Source organism: Biomphalaria glabrata, chromosome 5 (assembly GCF_947242115.1).
Source record: "Biomphalaria glabrata chromosome 5, xgBioGlab47.1, whole genome shotgun sequence".
Lineage (NCBI taxonomy): Eukaryota > Metazoa > Mollusca > Gastropoda > Planorbidae > Biomphalaria > Biomphalaria glabrata.
Window position 1 is genome coordinate 27667448 of NC_074715.1, and position 23913 is coordinate 27691360.

Genomic DNA, 23913 nt, shown 5'->3' on the forward strand with positions numbered 1-23913 from the left:
TATTCTGTCATGATTACTTCATTCAATTTAAAGTGCAACAATAACTTATATTTTAAGAGTAATCTCTAGTAACTAACTCAGCTTCATTAATTTGGTTTTGCTTTTATGTAATATATAAAGAACATTTGGCAGCCAGTTTTGGTGGTTATAAGTTTAAAGCTTTTGAAGAAATTAAACTGTGTCAACTAAATGAAAATAAAGCTGTGTCAACTCAAGTTTTGTATTTCACCCTTTGAATGTTCTACAGGTGAATGGTGTGTTTGCTGGTCACACTGCTCTCCAGGCGGCTTCACAAAATGGTCATATTGAAGTCATTAAAGTTTTAATCAAGCATGACGTGAATATGGAAGTTGAGGTACATTATAGAGTCCTTACTCTTCTTTAGTATTCTTTTGTGTTTTTCTTTGGGACATCCATGCATTGTTTCAGGCAATTACTCTCTCTCTCCTAATTGACGATGCCAACGTTGATTTGACCCACATTAAAATAAATTGATTTTGGATTTATAAACTTTAATTTGTGGTGTGTAAAAAGAGCATGCATTCTCCTATAATTCAATACCAAATATAACATTTTCTGATAACAAACAAAAATGTTATTAAAGTTTAATCATAACTGGATAGTGACTACTGTGAATATACAAATGAGGAAAACGAATAATACTATCGAAACAAGGAAAATAATTACGGAGATAAAGAGTTAAGGCAGAAATGTTATGAGGACAAAAGGCATTGAAATATCCAAGTCATCCTGTTGACTATTGAAGAGCATATATCACTTGATATATGAGAGTTTTAACATCTATTTTCACAAACTATTTTTTTTTCTGTACCACAAACATGAAGATCACTTATTTTAAGAATGTTTCCATATAAATTAAGATTATGATTAATTATACCCTATTATATAAACATCTAATGCTATATATTCTACATTTTTATTCACACTGTTTTCTACATTTGTCTGAAAAGGATAAAGATGGTGACAGAGCTGTTCATCATGCTGCATTTGGTGATGAACCAGCAGTGATAGAACTACTTCACAGAGGAGGTGCTGACCTAAATGCTCGAAATAAACGTAGACAGACTCCACTACATATTGGGGTCAATAAAGGTCACATTGGTGTGGTTAGATCTCTCTTGGATCTTGGAAGTCATCCCAGTTTGCAAGTAAGTGAAGATTTAGTTAATGGTATCTGCGTTGGTTACTAATATTAAGTTATTCTAATAGCTTATTTCCCCATCATTTTTAATTTCTTTTTGATATGAGCGGTTGAAAAATTTGAACTGAGAAGCCAAGGAAAAGTGATATTCTGTATGAAGGACTAACTTTTTGTTTTTGGCTTGGGGGGGGGGGAATAAGTGCTACTAAAACAGGCCCAAACTGTGAGTGTGTCGGGGGTGCATTATGATTGTTAAAATGAGGCCCTTTTCTTAAAATTCAAAAAAAAAAGGAGGTGCTCAGGAAAGAGAGTGCTTGACGTGGAATTTCATTGAAGAGAAGTATTCATTTGCTAAAAATGTATGTTAGGTTGATCTCTAAAATGTGGTCCATTTATTAAAATTTAAATAAAAAAAAAAAAAAGGGGTGTTCTGGTCATAATAAACAATTATATAAAGCCTAGGAACAAATGCAGCCATAATAAACACTGAAAAGCCTAGAAAACAAATCAACGAGTGTAGACGGTGCATACTGCTAGTACAGATATAAATTTGTTTAGACTAGGAACTTTATTTTATCTAGTTAAAGTGAAAGCTGTAACAGATATCTCTACCAATCAAAACTGCTTTATAAACATTAATGTCATGAATAACATCTTTAGAATATATCCTCTAAAATGATTGAAAACTTATGATGGGATCAATAATTATTGAAAACATTATGAATCAATAATTATGCAACTAGGAAATTCCAGTTTGCTTGATGTGACTCTTATTTTTTTTTTTTTTTTTTTTTTTTTTAGGGTGTTAGCTTTTCAGCATAAAATTCATAAATAGTATTTTTTTATGAAAAAGCTTTTGGTCAACCAGTTTTGTAAATATAAATCTATTTATTTGATTTATTTAATAGACAAGAGCACATATTTATGCAATTGTTTTTGCAATGTTTATATTTATGGAAATCTTTTGTTTCTAGTAATACCATCAATGTGATTGGAAGATAGAACTAGACAGATTTGAAAATAATATTTTTTTTTACAGTATAGAGTATGATTATTCCCAACATCTAAAATAAATTTTGGAAAGATGAATGTATGCATTCACCATTGAAATTGAAGACATATGACCTTCACATAAAAATAATATAGCAATTTTTAATAGCACATGACTTGTATATATTTAATCATGGAGAGGACTACAGATTATATGATACAATTAAAACTGTCAAATAAAATAAAATAATTACTATCTACAATTACAGGAATAAATGTACAAAATAATGCAATTATTTTCACTAATCTTTCAGGACTCTGAAGGTGACACAGCCCTTCATGATGCCATAAGCAAGAAAAGAGATGACATGATATCTTTGTTGCTAGAGCATGCAGCAGACATCACTATCACCAACAACAATGGTTTTAATGCCCTCCACCATGCTGCCCTTAGAGGGAACCCTAGGTGAGTACATATATTCACTTAATTTAAACTCAGTCACCTCTCAACTTGCCTGTGAATGTTTGTTTTTATCTGGATGATGTAGTCATGGAATCTTTGTTAATCTGGATGGTGTAGTCACCTCTCAACTAGTCAGGGAATATTTGTTAATCTGGATGGTGTAGTCACCTCTCAACTAGTCAGGGAATCTTTGTTAATCTAGATAGTGTAATCACCTCTCAACTAGTCAGGGAATCTTTGTTAATCTGGATGATGTAGTCACCTCTCAACTAGTCAGGGAATCTTTGTTAATCTGGATGGTGTAGTCACCTCTCAACTACTCAGGGAATCTTTGTTAATCTAGATAGTGTAATCACCTCTCAACTAGTCAGGGAATCTTTGTTAATCTGGATGATGTAGTCACCTCTCAACTAGTCAGGGAATCTTTGTTAATCTAGATAGTGAAGTCACCTCTCAACTAGTCAGGGAATCTTTGTTAATCTAGATGATGTAGTCACCTCTCAACTAGTCAGGGAATCTTTGTTAATCTGGATGGTGTAGTCACCTCTCAACTACTCAGGGAATCTTTGTTAATCTAGATAGTGTATTCACCTCTCAACTATCTAGGGAATCTCTTTGTTAATCTGGGTGATGTAGTCACCTCTCAACTAGTCTGGGAATCTTTGTTAATCTGGGTGATGTAGTCACCTCTCAACTATCTAGGGAATCTCTTTGTTAATCTGGGTGATGTAGTCACCTCTCAACTAGTCTGGGAATCTTTGTTAATCTGGGTGATGTAGTCACCTCTCAACTAGTCAGGGAATCTTTGTTAATCTAGATAGTGTAATCACCTCTCAACTAGTCAGGGAATCTTTGTTAATCTGGATGATGTAGTCACCTCTCAACTAGTCAGCGAATCTTTGTTTATCTAGATAGTGTAGTCACCTCTCAACTAGTCAGGGAATCTTTGTTAATCTAGATAGTGTAGTCACCTCTCAACTAGTCAGGGAATCTTTGTTAATCTAGATAGTGTAGTCACCTCTCAACTATCCAGGGAATCTCTTTGTTAATCTGGGTGATGTAGTCATCTCTCAACTAGTCTGGGAATCTTTGTTAATCTGGGTGATGTAGTCACCTCTCAACTAGTCTGGGAATCTTTGTTAATCTGGGTGATGTAGTCACCTCTCAACTAGTCTGGGAATCTTTGTTAATCTGGGTGATGTAGTCACCTCTCAACTAGTCTGGGAATCTTTGTTAATCTGGGTGATGTAGTCACCTCTCAACTAGTCTGGGAATCTTTGTTAATCTGGGTGATGTAGTCACCTCTCAACTAGTCTGGGAATCTTTGTTAATCTGGGTGATGTAGTCACCTCTCAACTGAGTAGACTGTTGTCTTTCTCCACAGTTACTATGATTACTTATGTTACCTTGTAGGTTAGCCTGTTGAATGTTACAATACCTTGTAAGCTAGCATGATGAATTTGACAATATTTTGCTTTGGCTCCACATTATCCTCATTTTTTAAATGGCCACTTAAGGAAACTATTTTTTTTTTTCTTTTTCTTAGATACATTTCTTGACTTCATGATACTCAGCATCTTTTCTTTGTTCTTTTCTTGTTCACAGTGATTCTTTGCTCATATGTTCTTGCACATCTTTGGTTAGTTTTGATGCATATACATTTTTCTGGTGGGCAGTCTGTGAATCACATGCCAATAATGTGACTTGCATTTTTTAAACATACTTCTTTATTTGCAGTGGTTCTAATCTGTCATTTACTTCTGTTAATAATCTTTTGATCTATAGATAAATAGATGGCATTGTTTCAACATTTCTTTTTTTGTGTGTGCAAATATTGTTCTGACACTTTCAAGTGTGAACTGCTACATAAAATGTAATTCTCAAACTCCTAGTTGCAGTGTCTCATAGGAAAGAATTGCTATGTTTTTATCAACTACATATTATTTTCAACTCCTCTGTTGAATAGTCCAACCTTTGAGAACTAATCTTGTTTGCACCTGAATCTCTCTGCCCTTATTCTCTTGCTTTTCTGGAAGCCAATTCTGCTATTTTCTCTTTCTGCCTTCTCAGTCAGCTCTATTCTAAGAAATTCTCTGCCTCATTAATTCTCCATATGCTGATACTGATGCAGGCTGTCTTCATCTTTCTTTATTTTTTTTTTTACTAATGGTCAGTCAGCTTAACATTCAAGAAATTCTTAAATATTCTCTCAGACCATTTAAGGTTTTCTTTTAAGTACTATTTTTGGACATGTGACTTTTTCCGTAGCTCCAGATTGTTCATAGTCAGTAGTTTTCCTAATAATCCAATGTATGGTTTGGGTTGTCTTTCAAGGCCAGGATCTGTACACTTCATTTCTCAACAACACAAGCTTTGACATTACAATGCAATCAATAGTATCTCTTGTGTGTTTGGTGTGTTGCCTTTATGTAGAATGTCTGTGGTAGATTTACTCTCTTTAAGTAACATTTACATAAAACATTGATATTGATGGCACATCTGGAGCACTGTATCTTTGTATACTTGTAGGTCTCTTAGATGCTTATCTAAAGAGCATTGACTCGTTTGCACATACTAGCTTGGTCTGAATACACATGTCCTCTCATGGAACAATTCAAATCATTTATTTACATTCATTAGTACATTTATTTATTTGTATACACCAACGACAAACAGTTTAGGGAAATTTTGTTTTTTCATCCATTGCACAATGTATTTTTTGTTCTTTGTATTTGTGAGCTAATGATTGTCTCTAGCATTGAACTTTTATACACGATTGAATATGTGTTAGTTTTGAATTCAAATAATGTGTTTTTCCTATTATGAAGTTATTTATGTCAAAACCTTAACAATAAAACTCATTTGAAAGTATTTGTAGAGCAGCCTACATTCCAAATCTCTCCCCTCCAACAATTCAATATCTTCAATTGTGGACCAGAAAATAAAAGTGCACATTTTACACAGGGAAGATTAATCAACAACCTCAGTCTTTTTTTACAAATCAAATTATGTAATTTCACCTTCACCTATCCCTTAGTTTGTTGAACCTTTGGGGCACCACACAAGATCTGTTGACCGTCATTCTCCATTTTTATGTCCTTTGCCGTGGATAGAATTTCTTTCAACAGGCCTGTCCATTCTTATATATTTTCTTACCATCACTTTCTGTCTGCTTCGTCTCCTTTTTCTTAGTACTGTTCCCTGAAGGAAGGTCTTTGCTCTGAGCACATTGTGATATGACCATAGAGTATAATTTTGCGTTTTTCAACAGCAGTTAGTATTGTGGGGGCCTAATGGCTGCATTAATCCTCTTTCTGATCTCTTCATTTGTGATGCGGTCTTGGTAAGTGATACCTAGGATCTTTTCGCCTTCAATATTGATGTCCTTTTTAAAGCCCTATTGGCTGTTGGTCATAATTTGTGGGTTTTTTTTTTCGGCATTGATTTGCATACCATATGCTGCGCAAGTCTTGCCTATGCACATCACCAAGTCAGCTAAGTTTTCTTCTGTCCTTGCCAGACCAACTATGTCGTCGTGCAAAGCGCAAATTAGTAATTTTTCTTCCTCCAATGCTTACACAACCTTTGTAGCTCTCGAGTTGGGGATAGTAGGCAGTCTTGTCTAACTGGTACTGTGGTTTTAAACCAGTCTCCAATGTTGCTGTTAAAGTTTACTGCACTAATGGCCTGCTTATAGAGCTTCTGGATTACTTCTGTTTTGAGTTTGATGTTCTTTTGTCATTATCGCCCACCGTGCCCCATGCCATACTCCGTGGAAAGTTTTCTTGTCTGATATAATTTATGTCTGTTATTTGTTTTGAACGGTTTAATATAATTTTGAACAAGATTTTGCTGGGATGGCTTATGAGGCTGATGTAACTTTAGGGACTGTGAATGTTAAAAAATAGTTGTATTAATCATTTCACTATTTATCTGTTTGAGCCCATCATTTTTAATTGCTTAGGTGAACGAGTTCTCTAGTTAACAACCAATTGTGTAGTAAAAAAAGGATTGCGTTTTTTTTTAACATGACATTTGAATTATACAACCAAAAGAAAACTAAAACAATGTCCTTTCCCCAATGCACTTGATGGTACACCACTAGCTGCAATGTTTCTTAGAACATGGACTATGACTTGCATGAAAGGTATTGTAAAACTGAGACTTTACAGGACCGCTCAGTTTTGAGATAAGGATTGTGTCTTTCATTATAGTCTGTCCCGGAAGTTGTCATCATGAGCGGAAATGTGGTTGTCGTAACAGAGGTGCCCCAAGGAAACAGCTTTAAAGACCAGCTTTGACGGCCCAGTTGCTTTAACTGTCATAGAAGAGAGCACCTGGCTGCAGGCGGCTTCGGAACTAGGCAGCTGGAGATCACTTATAAAGCCGCGGGATACACATTTGAGGCCAAAAGAAAATACACTGCCGAGGACAGACGTAGACGGCGAAAAGAAAATCTAAATCGAACACCGGCGGAAAATGGTTATGTCTGCGCTGGATGTGGCAAAGTATGCTCGTCGCAGCTGGGCCTCGTAACGGCAGGAAATACTGCATTCCTCATTAATCTTCGGATTCGAAGACAAGCCTTATTATTAGATCCACCAATTTCACTGCAGCTAGGACATTGATAGTGAAAAAAAAAACAACTATGCTCGTACAAACACATTGAAACATGATTCATAGACAACGACGTAATCATTCTTTGACTTCCTCACCCCACATTGGACTGAACTAATCTGGCAGAGACTACAAGGCATGCTTGTACTTGATGGACTTGAAACCCACGACTCGTTTCATGAACACCTTGATATTCTCTTTGGTAACATGCTCATGCCTGTGGCTCTCTATGTTCCCATGCTAGTGATAGGAAGTTCTGTAAACGAAAAAAAAATATCTTAAGTCTGGGTCATATTGCCCGTTGATTGGTTAGTCTTCTTTTAAAGCCTGCTTGAGTAGGAGGTGGGCTATTGGGGTCACTGTTTTCATGCCAAATCACTAGAAGTGTGTCATTAAAATAACTAAAACTATAGAGATCGAACAATCTGATGAGGTTTCCATTGGGTTGTAATTTCAAGGTCCGCAAATAGTATTCATATACATTACATGTAGGCTTACAGAGACGAAAGTTTTTAAAACGTTGGCCATTCGGTGTGAAGACTAAATGAAATTAATTATGACTAAAAATATACAAAATACTCTAGGTTAGTATCATTAAACCTTTTAGGGAATCAATATACTCTCATTGACCTTAGTCCACTGACACACTATTCTAATAAGAACTGTTTGCATAATCCCATAAGCAATTTTTACTGCATAACAAAAAACAACAACAAACTGTTCATTGTTTCGCTATGAGACACTTCAACATTGTCTTAGCTCTATCTTACAGAGAAAGTGCCCAGATTTCTTATTCAGTCTACACACTAAAATTGACCCCTCTAAATTTGCATCTCTGTGCATCGACAACACTTGTGTAGCCAATCCATTATCTGTGTAATGATCAGTATCAGTCATAAGTGGTCAGAGCTCTTTTCACATTCACTTTTTCTGTTGGGCTCATTTCTTATTCATTGATTTATTCCTAGCCACCCATCTGATTCTATTCCAGGTCAGATTCCCCTCCTCCCAGACACATGAGCTTGTTTGAGAACTTACTTTGTACGGTAGACTCATTAGCTACATTCATTGGGGGACTCCTCTTTGAAAATGTAGTCTTCTGGACAAAAAACAAACTAATTGTAGTCACTAAAATGATCAAAAAATGTTTCCATATATTGTGAGCGGTCCAAAATCACGAAACTCCCTTTTAGTTTGCGGTCTATATCAATACACCTTTATTGCACATTAATTCGTTGCTGTACGTTACTGGACCGTGTCCATAATCCAAAACATTTAGTTAAGCATACATACTAAATAGCGAACGTTGAATCTCAGCATTGTCCAATCAGTTTCTAACTCTTGGTCAATGCCACAATACGAAACCTAACTTCTATCTCTAGACTCGGTAGCTTTAGGAGGGCTAGGCTAATATATAGAGGCACTGCTGGTAAATCAAGGCGTTTCTCGAGTATAGACTTTTAGTTTCTTCAAACATGTATATTTTTTGTTTCTCGTCAGAAATGATTTACCGACCTATTTGTAATATTGATTTAGGATAGTAGGAATACTACGTGATTATAAGTGGAGAGTTCTTCATTGTTTTCATCGGTAAAATTAATCTATTTCTTTTTTTTTTTATTTATTTTTCAGTTAACTTGCTTTAACTTTCTGTTCATTTATCAAAGTGTAATGTTGATCGTCATAAACAATATTGAGTTGCTATCTATTAACAAATACAGCTGAGATAGAAGTTAGCGTTAATAAACTACCATATATCTATATACATATACAACTTGCATAGTTGTAGTATGACTTATGCTGAAACCATTCAGGTCTTGTTAGCAGTCTAAATCCATTCCTTTTGTGTGTGTGTGTGTGTGCGCGCGCGTCTACCCGTTTTGTAATTTTTTGTTCTTTCTACATTATGTGCCTTTAGTAAGAAATATCTATAAATATTGCAAGGCTTAGTGTATATCTCTTGTGAAGTTTATTATTGTTAGTTATCGCAGCTGTTTGTGCCTGCCAGCTCTGAGAAAATTGTTTGTGTCAGCGATTCATACGTGTGAGACCCTCTCCCTAGAATTTACCTGTATTAACAACACTTTTGTAGTCTTGTGCAGTTTCTCTTAGCTGCTGTAGGCCTATGTCTGAAGTTATAGAGATGTGGAAATAGACCTTTGAAGGAACTAAACAATACGTTTTATTTCTTCTTGCTGCGCAGTTGATTAAAACAGATTATACTCGTGTGTCAGGAGTGTAGAGTGTCAGTTAGTATCTGTGAAAGTTTGGAAGGACACTCTATTGTTTTTAAACAGTACTGAGACAAAAAGTGGACGTGGCTAGCTATAAATGGTCGTCCATAACTCTGACCAAGAATCAAGATGGCGCCTTCAACATTGGCTAGAACAGGATGACACAAAGATGCACATTGACTACTGTCTCATTTTCGACTTCACGAATCCAAGACATTGCTATACTCTTTAGCATGACAACAAGAGCTGGCAGTTCTCAAGCGGGATGTCGTGACTGGGATGTAGTAGTTATTAGTTGACTGAACATCAATTTGGCTGTTCTCTCTCAACTACCATTTTTTGTTGTTACCTTTAGAATGATACATTTGTTAAGTCTACAGTTTGATGTCGTTGATAGCATCTCTTGACTTGAATACAAGCTTTCATAATGGATTCTACAGAGCTAACAGCCTACCAGTAAATCTGTCTTTTGATATTGTTAGTACAAATTCAGTTTCTGATTGAAACCTTACTATTCAATTGAAGCAATACTATTAAACACAAGCCATACTATGAGACATACTTTAAAAACAAAGCTAATCTAAGGTTAATTGTTTTTGATTCATTTTTGTTTTGTTGGGTGTACTAGAAATAACTGTCAAGTTTCAACTTGATCATACAAAAGGGTGGGGGAGAAATAACGTGTACAATTGTTACCTAAAGAGAGACAACCTACATATTTGACCATAATTGTTAATACTGAAGGATTAATTTGTCTTGTTGGTATTAGACAAAATACTTAATTACCAGTAATTTATTGACAAATTGGTCATTTTTTTAAAATACTGCTTCCTATTTTGACTATTATAATGTTCTCAACAGCTTCCCAAACACTGCTATTTTCATTCTTTTACTTACAAAATTCAATTATAGTTTTTGTTTATGTTTCCAATGGAAAGAAATCTCATTACAGTATTTGTCCATGTTGTTTTTTGTTTGTACCGGTATTCATGAAGAAGAAGGGGCATTGACGAACTAATTAAAGAGGACTCTGTTGGATGGAATTAGTGTATCGAATGTACCAATAAACAAACACTGCGGGAGATGTTGTGTAAGATCTTAGGTCCAAAACTAACTGTGGGATACACTTCATTGCTTTCAGTTTTTCATTAAGAATATGCATTTGTATTATAATGAAAGCTGATGCAAAATCAATAAGCAACCTATAGCAAGTGTTTCATCCTAGATTGCAGTACTTGGGAACTCCTCTGTAGCTACACTGGTTAAAAGTAGAAGTCAGTTACATTTGTTTAGTTCCGACCTTTTGTTTGAAATATAGAGATTGAACGAGAACACATTTCGACTTAGTACATTCTGACCTACTAGATTAGCTATCACCAAATTTCTCAGGTAAGTAGCAATCAAGTTTGGATTGGCCATTATGAAGCTTGTATCGTTTTATTGGCTTTAGTTCCGCTAGAAAGATGTTGAGGAGACCAGTTTCCTAACAGCGATTCTAAATCTAGCTATCTCTGCTGACTTTTTGACAATGTCCTGTTCTCCCTTGCCTCTCTCCCAGCCAGGAGCTTGCTTGCTCTATCTCATTAACCTTTTATGCTACATTGCTTGACCTTTGAGAGTGCCAACGACCTTGACGTAATCGACTTTCACTTTCCCAGACTACTTGTTCACCACTCGATCTATAGACAAGTACATTACATCCTACTTTCTGATGTCAATTTCACTTGTTATATTGGAGGGAAACTGTTGTTTGAATGTAGATTTCACTTGCTATTGTTTCATGTTTTGTTATGTGCTATGGACGATTGTAAGACACATTTCCTCAAGGATTACAAAAAATTATATATGAAGTGATTCTCACATGATTATAGAAATAGTTCACTTGTATTAAGCAGAGTTCCTTTTAATTATTTCTGTACAATATAAGTCTGTAATGCTCTCGCACGGTACCTCGATGCTTTAGTAACTACTATGAAACTACTAATAAATGAATTCTCTGACCAACATCACTAGAGTGCAGCCCCTTGAGTTATTCGTCCCCAGTTCTTTACACGTTTTTCATCTAGCCAGCTAGTTGGACAAAGTTTTGAACATGTCCTCCTCTTGTTTGGACCCTCCTCTTTGTGGCTATGGTCTATGATGGATGGCCACACTCGAGACTGCCATTATGGCAGTGCTCAGTTCAACGGACCGTTTGTCTGGCAGACTTGTGTTATCAATAGCATTATTAACCCTGGTGGATCAATAACTGGATCCATCAATTGGGATCTACGGCGACCTCATCTTATTTGTTCTTCGTTACCTCGCCTTCTCAATGGATTAATATGAAACCAGATGTTTAGTTGAAACTACTTTATTCAGTATTGAAATTATAATTATATTTACTATTTTAATAGCAGTTTGATTTCCTAATGACAATGGAGGGTGCTGGCAATATTTCTATTGTATTGAAATTAAATAATACATTTATATTTTAGATGAGATGCATTTTAATTGTTTAAATATCATGTATTGCCAGAATATAGTCTAGTACTAAATACTTTGAATGATTCAGTGGTATCTTATCAAGGACCAAACATAATTCTTGTGACCCTTTTTCACTGAACCATCACACCTCTCACACCAGAGGCTTCTCTATGGTAAACATTTTAGTGTCGATGCTACACCATGCTATATAAGATACTTTAACAGAACACACATAACGGTATCTACCGTATAAATGACTGATACATTTACAAAACACTCATTACAGTATGGTAAACATTTTAGTGTCGATGCTACACCATGCTATATCTGATACTTTCACAAAACACACCTAACGGTATATACCGTATAAATGACTGATACATTTACAAAACACTCATTACAGTATGGTAAACATTTTAGTGTCGATGCTACACCATGCTATATCTGATACTTTCACAGAACACACCTAACGGTATCTACCGTATAAATGACTGATACATTTACAAAACACTTTTATCATATGATCGATTGTTACTTGTACAATATTGTACTATTATTATATTATTATATTTTTATCTAACAGTTCGAATCTAGACTGTAGACTTACAGTGCTAGGAAAGGGTCTACCTTAAGATAGGCTTTTACATAACTGTTGTAATATAACATAGTCACCATAAGTATTTGGTCACTTTTTGCACTTATAACTTTAATGAACATCAAATAATTAACTTAACATTGGACTTTGAAATTGCTGACATGAAATTAATATACAACAAAACTCACTGTAGCACAGTTCATCGATTTATTTCTTTTTGGTTCAACTGCAGTTTGCTACACAATAGTACAATCCTCTCAGACTAGACACACAATAGTACAATCCTCTCCGATTAGATATCTATAACATGTAGTCTATAGTAGCTCACAACTCCTATACACCTTTTCCCTTTCACTATATGGTTATTTACTTCAACACTAATCAACTGGTAGCTGCTATTACCTTTTTTTTTTTATAGCATTGCATAGGCTGGTATTGCATTAGTCTATTCATAAGAAGTGATATTGACAAGCAAAATGACTTCCTACACTATTGTCCTGCTGTAATCTAAGATACATTTCAAACAGTTCTGCATCCCCGTGATTCCTCTGCTGCTGATGGAGACTGTCTGCTGCAGCTTTTGTCAGCTAGCTACAACTGATTGAAGGGGACCAAATGCCAGTCAACACTCCAATTTGGCCCAGATTCAACCAGCTCCAGACTAGCATGGCTTTTTACCCCATTCACTTCACTTAATTCGTCTTCTGTCTTGCTTTTTTTTTTCTTTCTGATTTGTGCTGCTCTTGTTAGGCCATCTTTTGCCAATCAGCCATGTCGGTCTCATTTGTTTTTCATTTCGTGACAGGTTCAAGGCAAACACCAGGATTTCTCTACATTCGCAAATAGCATTGTTAGGTACTGAAAAACGGCAGTGGATCAAGCCAAATATAAGGTCTGCAACAACTGTGCCATAAGCAACTCTGCATTAGTCTAAATTCACACAAAAGGTCATGCATTATTTCAACGTGAACAAACTGGCAGATTCTCAAACTGTCAAGATTTAATATGGGATGTATTTTTGTTGGGAACGTCTGCTATATCAAATAGTAGTTAGTCTTCTAGACTGAAGTTTGTGTGAACAACAAATAATGCCAGACTAGAACTGTAAAGGTAAACAACATGCACTATGTTCAGAAACAAACAAAACAAATGTTAGTGACTCGTCAACGTGAGCAACTAAGGTGAAAGAAAGAACCGATTTAGACATTCAGAAAATATCATTTACACTTGTTGAACAATTTCTTGAATGCCTATCTTGAAATGGTTGTTTCATTTAACAAACACTGCTCACGCCCAATTTAAGGTGTAGATTTTAGGTTGCATTATTTGACCTACACTCCCTCCACACACACATTTTTTTTCCAGAGTCTTTTACCAGGCTTATCATGTAAATCATTTAGAAACTATACTTAGAAGTGTAGACATTTGGCATCATTCTTACTCACTCATTCACTCTCACTTACACACACACACACACACACACGGTACTCAAATAAATAATTAAATACACAATAAAACGTTTTCTTTATTTAATTAAGATGCTACATTTCTCATGTGTAATCAATTTCACACTTGCTACTGACTCATATCTCATACGTTACAATTTTACTTCCTCATATGTTATTCTTTCATATGTTACTCCCACATGCTTTCCCAACACTCGAGTAAATGTCTAAAAGCGTGCAGTTCTTAATACCTGTATGCGTCTAATTGCTTTCAGTTTACTATATTCTTTTCTGTCAGCTATCCTAGCAAACAAATATTAGATCCGAAACAAAGAAAGACTGGGGTTTCTTTTAGAAATCAAAGTCATGCACTATTCGTACTACTCAGGGATTACAATCCAATATCAAATTAGTGCTGCTAACAACTTCATCCGAGGTTTGGATGTGGGAACATGAGTCTTTCGAAACATAAACTTTTCTACCCAAACCTTTTGTGCTGGTTCTTGGAATCCACAGAGCATTCGAAATAATCACTAGTCAGAATTCGACCATAGTATTTGATGCTAATGAATGTCGTAAATGCTTCAAATTATTATTTTTTTAATAAAATTATAATTTCAAGAAAAACAAATATTTTTGACAGCTTACAATTGAGTAGCTAGTCATCAAGCTATCTTGGATCTATGTTCTCATGTCTAGACTAATAGTCCACACCATAGCTCAAGACTATACAATTCGTGATGACTTCTAATGTGCCTTCATGTCTTGCGCATTCAGTAGTAAGAAATACAAACGTTCAAGCACTAATAAGGAAGTTTTAGAAGTACTGAACATTGTAGGCGAAAAAACAATACCCCCCCCCTTAAAAAAAAAGAAAATTTGTTTACAAAACTTAAATGGAATCTTTATTAGGAAAGTTTCTTATTAAGTTGAATCTGGTTAATGAGTACATTCTATGAGCATGCGTACAGAAAGAATGGTTAAAAAGTCAGCATTAGCAGCTCCAACAAGTTGCATCCCAAATTTGCACTCTAGAAACGAATGAACATACTTACCAGTTGTTGACAGGTGAAGTTTATTGTAGCATAATTTCCGAGGAAAAAAAAAAGATAAATCTAATTGTTAGAAAAAAAAACCCTGGCGTCATCAGTATCACATGATCTTTTCAGATAACTGTTAGATATTTGGAAAACGAAATCCTTATTTTGAAAAGTTGTCTATAACTTGAGCTCAATCTATTAAAAGCACTCCAATATATCTTGGTGTCTAAAGGCATCACGTCTGGTTGGCGTCACTCATCAGAGCATCGGTGTCAGAAGGCATGGCTGGGATGATGTGTTCTGATCAACCAAAACAAACCAATCCCTTTTCTCCTCTGACCCGCATGGTAGAATTGGAAAGCACAGACCTATTTCTAGGGCCCATTGTCTCAACATGCTCGTCTCCGCCTCATCACCTCCAAATGCGTGAGAGAAACAATCATACCTGGGCTCAGCTGTACTCTCGCTTTAGTTGTCTGGAGTTATGTGTGTGTGTGTGTGTGTGTGCTCACTAGCATGTGCACGTGCACGACTGTGTACCTTGTTCAAATAGGTATGAAGGGAGGGAGGGCAAACACGTGGATTATCTCTTGTTGGACAGGTAACCTTAAGAACATGGAGCACAAAGTAAAATAGGAAGGATGAACACAAAGTTCTGAAACACTTTGTAACCCCCCTCCCCAATAGCAAAGAGTTGCGATGGTATGAGGATTGAAAGAAGGGATATAGTCATTAAACTTAGTAAGTGTAGCTCTATGATGATGGGGGTAAATAGGTAACATCCCAGGTGAGCTCCCGAAGTTTCCAGTTGCCTTGCATCATCATCATTATTTTCTCTCCCCCCCCCTCCTCCTCCTCTAGTAGGTCTCATGCCAATGTGTGTAGGTATGTGGAAGCGTGCTGCAAGTACCATCAGCCACCCGTCCCCCCTAACTTTCACCTTTCTAGCAAGGGTAAACAGAGTAGTGAAATCACTTTGGCAGCGTGAGCTGTATCCAAGAAACGACCTACTTTTAGAATGAGGCAGTTTAAAAGTAACGTTAACATTCAGTTTTCTGATTGCGTAGGGAAAATGCATCAATAGTATAGTTGTACATGACAATAAAATGTCTAAACAACGAGTCTAAAACCTGCAATCCCCGGTTCATGTTCCAGCCTAGTTTTACTTACCTGGTCGAGAAGAAAGCTTCCTATAAGGTCATAGCACTCGGATCCACGGCACAACAGCCAGGTAAATCTGGTGTGTGTGTGTCAGGTGTAACGTGGGGAAGGCGAGAAGGGGGCGTGAAGGGGCAACCCCCAGGAATGTCTTGCGCTCACCATGTGCGCCTGGAGGTTCAAGAGGACTGCCCTGGGCTTATATGAGCATACATTTGTCACGTAAATTAAACCCGAAACATAAGCCTAGTTTTGTCTGACATTAAGATAAAACTCTCAGAAGAGACGACTCGAATGGTGAGCTTACTTTTAAAGACACAATTACCGTATGTCATCATGGCTATTAGAAGCGGCTGCTATAACTTTCTGTACATAAGCTTCACAGAGTGGACTGAAATAAAAATATCTTTTTATTCAAAGTTTAGATAGAGACTTACTCAAAACTGAAACGCTTCAAAATAAGCAAAGGCAATTGAATTTAAAAAAAAAATAAATCTAAAAACAAAAAACAAAACAAAAAAACAACAACAACAACAAAGCTTTTATTAAGTGCAACTGTATCAGTTTGTATCGATAAAAGCTTTGTAAAAATGTGTAATAGATCTAGACTAACAATTATAAATCTGTGTGATTAGATATTATTTTAACCAATGGTTTTTGTTTAGTGCAATGGCATGCTTTTAGCTTTCTTAATGCCCTATGATCCTATCACTTTCTTGGACCAGTTGGTGAAAGAATGGCGTATCTGGGTGAATTTTATATTGATCGCTTTTAAATACATTAAAAACAAAATTTGAAGAACTCGAATTCGAACTCAGGGCGCAAGCCTTCTCAAGCTAACACACTAACCACTGTGCCAGCGAAGTGCTTATAAATATAGAAGGTTTTATCTATTGTTAGTTTCAAACTAACCCTACACAAAGTATAAAGGTGACTAATTCAGTTTATACCGCCACAGCAGTCAAGTGCAATTTCTTTCTCTACCAAACAATAATTAATTACCAATTATTAAAGAACTAATTGGCTAAGCATCCCGTTTAGACCTTGCAAACTATAGGGCTGATGATGTAAGATCATCTGTTTCTTTGGCCTAAGGTGTTTTTGTGTCCATTACAACGAACAACTGCCTTTATTTTCCCCCAACTAATGTCAGGTATTCATTAGAGTTGGGTGTACTCAGTGGCATCCCGGAAAAGTAAAGGCGGTTGGTCGTTGTGCTAGCCACATGCCACCCTCGTTAACCATGGGCCACATATAAAGATGACTTTTCATCATCTGCCCGATAGATCACAAGGTATGAAAGGGTACTTATATATGTATATATACACACACACAAATAGCGCTAGTATCCGTCTTCTTTGGAAACTTGTTATTCACACAGAATTATTTTATAGCCATTAATTTGTTTAGTTTTTTTTTCTGTGACGATACGTGAAAATAATGCAATCATAATGATAATTATTTATTTTGATATTAGAGATTATACAAGAAGTTTTATCAATGCTAAAAATTGCTTAAAAAAATGACCACTTAACTTAGAATCAACAATTGATCAGCACTTCCTTTCTTCTGTACACCGGAGACACCAAGCTGGCTTATTGAGGGATTGGCCTCCATGTCTACACATGAACATCTGACATAGTCCCATTTTAAAGCACATCTATGTTTTTATTCCATTGGTGTCATTGGTTCTACTTCATGCTAAGGGATAACTATGTTTACTAGCATCTGATGATGACACGTAGTCTCGACTACTATGAGTCTAAGAGAAGTATACCACATTCTCTGCTGAACAGAAAAGGAAAAGGGGGGTGGGGAAATACTAACGGTGTGTGTATCAGATTGAAAGTATTTTGTTTTCAAAGTATTTTGTTTTCATTGTCCAGTACTTACACAACGGTTAATTATCCACTGGTGAGCAGGGCAACGAGCGTGCTTCGCGAACACGTGGTCATCACTGGTCTCTATCTGGCATTCGTTGTCACATGCCAACATGCTGGAATGATGTATCCTTCCAGGTCTCCGGGTGTCAGTGGCGTGACACGGGCGTTGTAACCTTAGCCTTTGGAAGACACTTAAGCCAACGTGGTCAAGGAAGTCTTAAGACACGGCTGAACGCTGTATCCTGACACGTTCCACCCCTCCCCCGCCTAGTACCTGCGTGTGACACTTCAGGTGCCAGAAAATAGCTGATAAAATTTCCACTTTTTTTTTGTGTTCGTCTTAAAAAAAAACAGACAGTTGATAGACTGTATCCTAGAGCTGAGTTGTCCGTCCTTGTTTGTTGACATGTACGCACGAGTGTTGGAAGTCGCACTATCAAATCAGAACCAACAACAACAATCAATAAGAGATGAATATCTCAGTGTTTTACAACAAACAAATAAAGCTTTTAAGATAGAAAAAGTCGGTACAGAGATTTTGTTGATGGGGACCCGATGGTTTTATACTACGGCCATAACGGATCGCGGGTAGTAGAGGGGGGACCTGGGGGCAGAAGAATGCCATGAGGTAACACACGGGGGAGCATCTTCAGCACAGGTAAGCAGCATGCACGCCCTTGTGTGGCGTACAAATAGACTTAGAGTTTAGGAAACGCAATTTTCCCACGCTCCTAGCGCGTATCGATGTTGTTTTTTTTTCTTCCTTCTCTTTGCCCAGGTAAATGTAGGTCACCACAGTTTGGAGGTTAATTCTAGGATTTGAAAACTTATTTGCTTCTTACATCTGATTAGTTTCTACGCAATGGCAATATGTTCAACCAACTAAGAATCATATGTACACTAATTGACAAAACACGCGTGATCGCTAATGTCTTGATAATTGGTTAAATGTTGGATGTTTAATGCAATAGCCTACTTTAAAATTAACTTACAATTTGATTCGGTAGTAATCTAAATTCTAGAAGCTATATGTATTTCAAATGCCGTACGATTCCCATGCTTTTTTTTTTTTTTCGGGTTTAGAACCATAACTCCAGCCTGTCTAATTTGCCAGACGCACGTCGTTATTATCTCCCTTCGAGAAAAAAAAAAAAGAAAGGGGAATCCCTGATTCTTTTCACTATTTAGGCGAGTTGTTTCCCTTGACCGTTTTTTCTGTAATTTGTGCCTCCATCTATGGGATCAGCTGATCGAGTGGTGAAAGCGGAATCACATGACTGCGCATCCATTTTCTATTCACGCTAAATATAGCAAAATGAAAAAGCACGTGTATAGTTCTGCCCTCGCTACAGAAGCATATTTGTGCTCCATTTTCCCGATTATTATTTATTCAGCCATGATCTTGGATTTGGTCATTAAAGGGAGTTTAAAAATGAGCCATTTGTATAGAAAGAACTGGATTATATGTATTTATATATTCCTTCTTATGGTCGGAATATCTTTTCCTTTTCTTTATTTGAATTTCAATTAACGGGTCACATTTTAACAATCATCTTAACATCTCTTTAGCCCGTGAATTAGTGGAGCCCTATCTCTAGAAGAGGAGATGAAAAAACACATTGGGAAGGCTGCCTCGACCTTCGCTAGACTCAGACCAAGAGTTTGGGAAAACCATAAGCTAACTACAGTGACCAAAATGGAAGTCTACAAGGCATGCGTTATGAGTACACTGCTGTATGGCAGTGAATCATGGACCACCTACGCAAAGCAAGAGAGAAAACTGAACTCATTCCATTTGAGATGTCTCCGTAGGATCTTGAATGTCACATGGAAAGAAAAAGTGTGCAATACTGAGATCCTTGCGCGATCAGGTATTCCCAGCATCTTTACAGCCCTCAGACAACGCCGCTTGCGATGGCTTGGACATGTTCGTCGGATGGAGGACAAGCGCATCCCGAAAGTCATCCTCTATGGTCAACTCGCGACTGGCACAAGAAAAACTGGTCGCCCCCACCTCCGTTACATAGATGTAATAAAACGTGACCTCAAATCATTGAACATCAATACTGACAATTGGGAAGACATAGCTCTAGACCGCAACAGATGGAGAGAGACAGTGACCAAGAAAGCTATGGACAGTGAAAGTACATGGGTCTCACCTCAGGAAGTAAAACGCACAATCCGAAAAATGGCCAGCTCCTCTACCACTGAAGCAAAAGCCACCTTAACCTTGTTGATGTCTAAGAGCTGAGCCGAAGGCTCTTCGAGCTCTAAGTTTGAAAAAAAACCTGTTTGGACGTCCAGCCGAACAGTAAAAAAAAACAAACCTGTGGGAACACAGTTCTGTTTGAGAGGGACCCGAGTCAATGCCTATGTAAAACATTGCTGTTTCCAATGCCTTTGGCCCCGACGCATGCTTGGCTGCACATGGCCGAAGGCCGAGGGCACCGGGAGCCACCGTCATTTTCCTTCGTTGTACCAAGCTAGCTGTGTGGGAACCGCCATTGATGTAACGGTCCCTTTGAGGAACAGCGCATGGATGTGGGACGTGTTCGTGGGGACTTTTTTACAACCCCGCCCGTGCAAGAGGTTGACTCTCGTTTACCCGTGGGCATCCCCACGGGAGTTATGTTTCGCCATTCATTTAGCCTAGCTACCCCCTCAAGTAGCCGTTTCCACCCAGGTGCCACGATGAGGCAGAACAGCGTACCCGGGGCCACCTTAACCTGCGCTATCTGTGGACGGAGTGTCTCTCCAAAATAGGGCTCCACAGCCACATGAGGAAGTGTGCTCTGAGATGAACCATAGTCGTTTTACGACTGAAGGAGGCCAATGAACAATCTGTTACGATGAAATTTAACGACATAGACGTTTGACTTCACTTAGAAACATATACACACATATGCTTTTGGCCCTTGACTTTAAGTATCACTTTAACGTATCTGCTCCCCCCCACACACACACACAATAAATCCTACTTACAATCCTATTGACGATCTCTATGACTTTTCTTCGGCTGCTCAATATTTAGCACACCCAATGTTGTACAAACACCCGCTTTCACACTTTGTTTTTTATTACAAAAGAAAACCCGTTATTGTTTTGTTTTTTTTTTGTTTGGATTGTCTCATCACCACACACTTTTCAGCTTTTTGAATCTCTTTATAGCATCTATGGTTAGTTTTAGCTTTTTTTTTTTTCTTCTCATCCTTAATCATAAGAAAAGTCTATTTATCTTTTTAACACTATTACTAATACTAATACTAATTTAAACCGCGTCTACGAGTAAGCGGAATTGACGCAAGACATATTTTAAAAAACATAAACCACAGTCTGTGATTAATAACCCATTTTATTTAAAATCCGCAAAATGAGATTGCATTATTTCTAAACTTTGAAAACTAAAGATCATTACTTTTCTAAGACAGAAAAGGGCCATTTTGTAAGACTCAGGGGGAATTCCCTAATAGCTTAAAAAAGAGTTACATACATAACGATTGGATGCGAATTTGTAGTAGACTTATAGAAAAAGAAAAGAAAATTTCTTTATAAGTACGGATTTTTTGTTTGTTTGTGTTTTATATATAGACAGCGGCCTTTTAGGGAAATACCGAAAATAAAAAATAAAGGTTTGATAGAACGCTTGCGGTTTTTCGCGTATTGTGGTGATCAGGTTGCGAATCATTCATAATCGTATCTTATATAGAAAATCATGTCACCAAGTTCATCATTGGCCGACCAGGGTTTCCAAATAGATCCTGGCATTGCAAATGTCTCAATCCTCACATCTTTAGAGGTTATACTACACATCATTAGTAAATTAAAAGTGATTTGTATCACTGTGTCCAGTAATGGAGTAATTTGATTATACTTTTTGAGTTGTCTGCCAATTCTACGACTGTAAGAGTTAAAGACCTTTTTGCATCGTTCTTCTGCCCGACCTGTCTACGTTTTCCGAGAAAGCCAACACTACCAGTAAGCGCTGCGGATTATCAATGGTATGAATAATTTAACATGAAGACACTAATTCTGTTTTCCTGACTCTTATGTTTTGTGTGTGTTCACCCCTATTTGTTTTCTTTGTATCTTGCGCCCCACCCACAATTTATATTTAAAAACGTCATTTTTAGAAAAAATGTTAATATAAAAATGGAAGTAAACAGAAATGTCCTTTTTTTTTTAAAGCCTTACTGAAATCCTAAAGCAGGGGTGGGCAACCTTTTTGTATCGAGGGCCGCATTAAAAAAAAATGGGAATGGCGGGCCGCATATATATATATATATATATATATATATATATACAACTTAGAAAGATACGTAGAATACCTTTTAAGTTTACCGCTGTACTATGTTCACGTTTTTTTTTGTTTGTTTTCACACCATTTGAGGAATTACAACAAGAGTTAGCATTTAATTTTTGAAGCCAATTTTACGCTTTTTTAACAAATTGTTGTTTTCTTTTTTTATCACAAATATCACAAATATACAGTTGTACGTAATGTGCAGTATTTTACTTTTTACACTCGTGCATAATGCTCCGAAGTGTAGAACTAGCTTACTAGCTGTTACGCTTGTGACTACTGTCAAATTACAGTCAGTCAACGTCGACCAGTGATTATACTTGTTTAGTTTCCACACAAAAAAATGCTTGTTCACTGAATGAGACAATGTATGTTCCGGAAGTTAAATGTCGGGACGAGCGAAACCTACCCTTGTGGAGCAACACCAGAGATAGCTGACCATGTCCTTCAATGGTGAATACTAAATCAAGAGACCCGAAAAAGACGCTGGCCACAAAGCCCTCCTATAGATCAAAAACTATTTGGAGAACTGCCTGATCTGGAAACCACTGCGCGGTTAATCTCAGTTAACCCTCCAACATGTAAATTTAGAAGAACAGATGTATGTGTACATAAATAGTGTGAACAGCTTCTGGCACCCATAAGACTCCTGTGGAAGTACTGACTGAAATGTCTCTTTGTTTGGAGGTTTGTCCTCTGGAGCAGAATTAGCTTCTTCACTAGGTGGTGAACTGAAGGTATTGGAAACTGGTTCATGACGTCTTAAAATTTGCTTTTATAAATTGCAAGAAAAAGGAATCTTAATAAGTGTTGTACTTTTAATCATTTCACTAGAAATAGTTTCATCTTTCAGCAAAGGAAAATGGCAAAACATGTTTTCTTTAGCTTGCTTGTAGAAATTGGATTGCAGTGAATATAGTGGAGAATAAGAAATCTGTCTTTCTCTCTTCATTAGAAATATTGGTAACAAAGTCACAGTCAATGTCCATCGAATAACATAACAATTTCTTCTTTGAGATTAAATGATCTCATTTGCCTTGTACATGCTAAATTGTTGCTCATTTGAAACTAACCTTGTTGAACATTACTTACTTCACCAAATATGTGTAATATTCTGATGTTACAATACGATGACATTTTATGCAATTTTGTGCAAACTTTCCTGTTTAGAGTTCATGGTTTTATATTAAAAAAATATTTTTTCAGCCAGTTGTTACATTTCCCTTTTTTTTTCCAAGCATACCCAACACTTAACACAGTTCTTCATACTGATCAGAGATTGTGACATCTATTGAGTATATTGATGTTTAGCCAATAAGCATAATCTTCGTTTACTTTAAACTTTTTATTATGACACAGTTTCAATAATACATAAAGATATTATTTTTAAACTATCTGTACATTTTTATATGTATATACATGATTTCTGTAGGTGTCGGCGGGCCGCATAAAACACTCCGGCGGGCCTCATGTGGCCCGCGGGCCGTAATTTGCCCACCCCTGTCCTAAAGTATAGTATTGTAATTCAAGGGCTAGAGATTATATCGGCTTTAACGATAA

General features: G+C 36.8%; 1 protein-coding gene across 1 annotated transcript in view; it reads left to right on the forward strand.

Moving 5' to 3' along the window:
- The window catches only part of LOC106069766 (E3 ubiquitin-protein ligase MIB1-like), a 130718-nt gene that overhangs the window by 14878 nt on the left and 91927 nt on the right, over nucleotides 1-23913 (forward strand). The window contains exons 11-13 of the mRNA XM_056029447.1: nucleotides 248-355; nucleotides 972-1169; nucleotides 2467-2618. Of these exons, the coding sequence (XP_055885422.1) occupies nucleotides 248-355; nucleotides 972-1169; nucleotides 2467-2618 (458 nt within the window). The remainder of the gene's footprint in view (nucleotides 1-247; nucleotides 356-971; nucleotides 1170-2466; nucleotides 2619-23913) is intronic.